Source organism: Arachis duranensis, chromosome 1 (genome assembly GCF_000817695.3).
Source record: "Arachis duranensis cultivar V14167 chromosome 1, aradu.V14167.gnm2.J7QH, whole genome shotgun sequence".
NCBI lineage: Eukaryota > Viridiplantae > Streptophyta > Magnoliopsida > Fabales > Fabaceae > Arachis > Arachis duranensis.
In genome coordinates, this window is record NC_029772.3 from 104,989,716 (window position 1) to 104,993,308 (window position 3,593).

At 36.5% G+C, this 3,593-nt stretch overlaps 1 protein-coding gene across 1 annotated transcript; it reads left to right on the forward strand.

The window, feature by feature from the left end:
- The first annotated feature begins 337 nt into the window (after positions 1-337).
- LOC107467901 (transcription factor bHLH47) lies at positions 338-2,881 on the forward strand. Its single transcript, XM_016087126.3, has 5 exons — positions 338-617; positions 942-1,049; positions 1,565-1,680; positions 1,878-2,005; positions 2,115-2,881. Exons 2-5 carry the CDS (start codon positions 1,003-1,005, stop codon positions 2,499-2,501), a joined length of 678 nt encoding a protein of 225 aa, XP_015942612.1. The 5' UTR covers positions 338-617; positions 942-1,002; the 3' UTR covers positions 2,502-2,881.
- The last annotated feature ends 712 nt before the right edge of the window (positions 2,882-3,593 follow it).

Consider the following 3,593-nt stretch of genomic DNA (forward strand, 5'->3'; position numbering starts at 1 on the left):
CTAATTAATTACTTATTGTATCATTTATACTGCTGTAGTGGTACAAAATTAGAGAAACACTAGCATAATCATAAAGTATAGCGAATGAGTGCTTCATAAGCTTATTTTTGTCAAAGTTTTAATTATGGGTTTTGATTTATTAAAAGTATTATTATTTTATGTATTAAAACTTAAAAGTATATAAAATAGACCTATTTTAAAATATTATTTTAAATTTATTTTGAGTTACCAAAGAAAAAAATAATTTGATGAAAGAAATGAACGTCAGAAAAAAATATTATTTTACTTTTTTCAGCAAATTAGACAAAAAGATCACGTGGTGATCTCATTGTTGGTGATTGATCGAAGCCAAAGAACATGGCGTGGCCACGCGCCTTCGTGTGACACTTACGCTTTCGCCACACTCCCCCCTGTTTCCTCTCTCTTCTGCCCTAATTTTAATTCCATCCCCAAAATTAAAACTGTTCCATTTCTCTTTTCTACTAATTCTCGTGTTTTTCTTTTAATTGAAAATAATGATCTTTCTCGTTTCACCTTGATTCACGACACAAAAGTATTTTCGCAATTTCCAATTTCTTCCTTCAGAATCGTTTCACACCGAGTCCACCACAACGTGGGTAAGCGAAACCAACTTTGCTCTTTCTGCTGCATGTGTTCTTTCTCCATCCTTTTAATTTTTTCGGTGACTGGTTTCTTGATTCTATTAATTTTTGAAGCAAAAGTTTCGATTTTTATTTTTTAATATTTTTGCCGGCTTTTATCTGATAGAATTACAAGGGAGAAGGGATCAATTTGGATTAGAATTCATTGCATATTCAAACAGGGGGTTTTGCTTTATCAATGGCAGTAGATAGTTGAAAATATTCAGATTTTCCATTTTCCCTCTTTTAGGTACTTGATTGAAAATTGAAATAGCGTTTCGTTTTTGTCTACTACTTTAGGAAATTCTGTTGCTGGAGGAGTGTGTACGAGCTTAGTTAGTTGGTTTTGTTATAAGTGGAAATGGGATCTGAGAATCAGACTCCGATGACTGAGACTTCAAAAAACAGGTCAGAGATTCTATAATGCTTTCATAGTTATACTGATAGTCACGCAAAATGATAACAGTTTCACTGTTGCAGAAATAAGAAATATTTGATGGGCTCTGCCAAGTTAACATTTACAATTCGTATTGTCATTTTTAGATTCAATTACTTTTAGGGTTGTCCTTTAATTATAATGGCTTCTTTGGGCTTGTGAGTAATGGTTGGTGGAAGGCAAATGAGAAGAACCTTTTATCCCTAAATCAATTTTGTTATGTACACGAATTAATATTTTAATTTAATTAGATTTCCTCCATTATTATATCAATGTCTATAGTTCTTAGGCACTTCATTTAGCTGCACTTGTTAGCACAAATTTAAATTGTGTTGGGTTATTGGTGTTGTTGGTGTTGGTATAGTTGTAATAGTTTAAGGCAAGAAGTATAGCACTACATGCTTGGTGTCTCCTGCATGAATAGTTTTATGTGGATCATTGGGTTTATTATCCGGATTCAAGGTTTGTAAACTTGATTTGTTTTCAGGTCTTCTGGTAAAACAAACCAGGGGAAAGTCCCTAAGAGGATCCACAAGGCTGAAAGGGAGAAAATGAAGCGGGAACATTTGAATGAGCTCTTTCTTGATCTTGCCAATGTACTTGGTAACCTCTTGTGCCATTGCTTGGTATCTATAATGTATTCAGCTTTACTATAGGTCTATGGCCCTTGCTTGTTCCCTTTAATATTTCAGTTACATTGTTTCTTGCATAGCGTGCCATGACATATTTTTTCTTGCTGGCCTTATTGCTATTTTAATTGGATTATTTATTCCTTTGTTTTGGTGGTGGCGTGGGAGCAGATCTAAATGAGCAGAACAACGGAAAGGCTTCTATATTGAACGAAACTGCTAGGCTGCTAAAGGACTTGCTCTGTCAGATTGAGTCCCTCAAGAAGGAGAACTCGTCTCTATTGTCTGAATCTCACTATGTAAGTGCTTGACATTGTTTTGGAATACTGTGGAAACTGCATTTAATTGTCATACAAGGAACACGTTCTTGTATCTGATTATATTTCATATGATTGCTTCATTGGCCAGGTTACCATGGAGAAAAATGAGCTAAAGGAGGAGACTTCCAGTCTAGAAACTCAAATCGAGAAACTTCAAGTCGAGATACAAGCGAGAGTAACTCAGTCTAAACCTGACCTGAATGCACCTCCCCACGTGGAAATCGAGCAATCGGAGCAGGCAAATTTTACGGGGCAGAGTCTCCAATTCCCTCCCATGGAACCCAACTTGCAGCAAGGACCTGCAGTTTTTGTTGTCCCCTATCGCCCTGGTTTCCAAGCTGCTTTCTCAGCTCCTAACGTCGCTGAGGTCACTCCAAAACCTTCATCTGCCATCAGTAAACCTCATGCCCGGTATCCAACGCCAGCAGATTCATGGCCTTCATTGCTGCTTGGACAGCAACCAACCTCAAGTTGAACAGGTTAAAACTAAGAATGTTCACGGTTTCGTATGGAAATCCTTAAACCATGGTAGGGGAAACCAATTGTAGAGTCCATAGTTTCAGTGTTGGTATGACCTGCCAAGTAAATTTCCCAATAGATAGCTACGCTGCTCTGGAGGGTTAATGTATATGTTAATTATATATGTGAAAATGGTCTATGAGAATTTTACTCACTTCTGTTATTCCTTTATAACCTTTGGAACTTTTGAGTAGAAGCTGGTTCCTTTTCCATTTCCTTTCCTTTGAAAAAGCCTACTAAATACTGTGTTGTTTTTGACTTGGGACCATGACTGGTGAGTGGTGACTAAGAACATAAACAAGGAAAAAAGAAATATTGATTTGGTTCTCTTGTGTATTTGCTCCGCTGTCAGCATAAAAGGAGAGAACAAGCGAACCCGTGACCACTTCTGTAGTTCTTTTCATTACTCCACTTCTTGGGTTAGGCTCAATTATAGTTGAATCCTAGGACATTTTTTTAGCTCGTAAAGTATCAACTCTTACTTTTTGTTTTCATTTAGAAAATATGATTTCATTTCCATGCATCTCATGTCAAGGGATAATTAGTGTACATGTGTCCTATAGGAAACTAGGAATTCTAGAAAAAAAAATAATAAATTAATCCGCTAAAGTTATGTTGTTCCCTGATGACATTGTAATTTCGCTATATATATTTTTAGGGGAAAACTCTGCTTACAAGCGATTAGGGCTTGTAAGTATTACAAGCCAATTAAACTCTAATCCCCAAAATTCGCTGCAAGTGCTACGTTCCTTACACGCGCTACATCCCTTCTTCTTCTTCTTCTTTTTCGATCATTCTTTTCTCCTCCTTTCTCACTGGTTTGTTCTTCGTCGTTGACGTTAGTTCCTCCACATACTGTTACGGCACGTTTTCATTGCACCTTCTTCTTCTTCTTGCTGCACGTTCTTCTTCCTCTTCCTCTTCTTCTTCTTCTCTTTCTCCTTCTTCATTTTTCATTTACGTGTTTTTCTCTCTGTTTTCTTTTTTCGTTATTCTCGATTTCTATTGTTTTTTGACATCAAGCTCTGAAATCGTTTTTGAAGAAGAA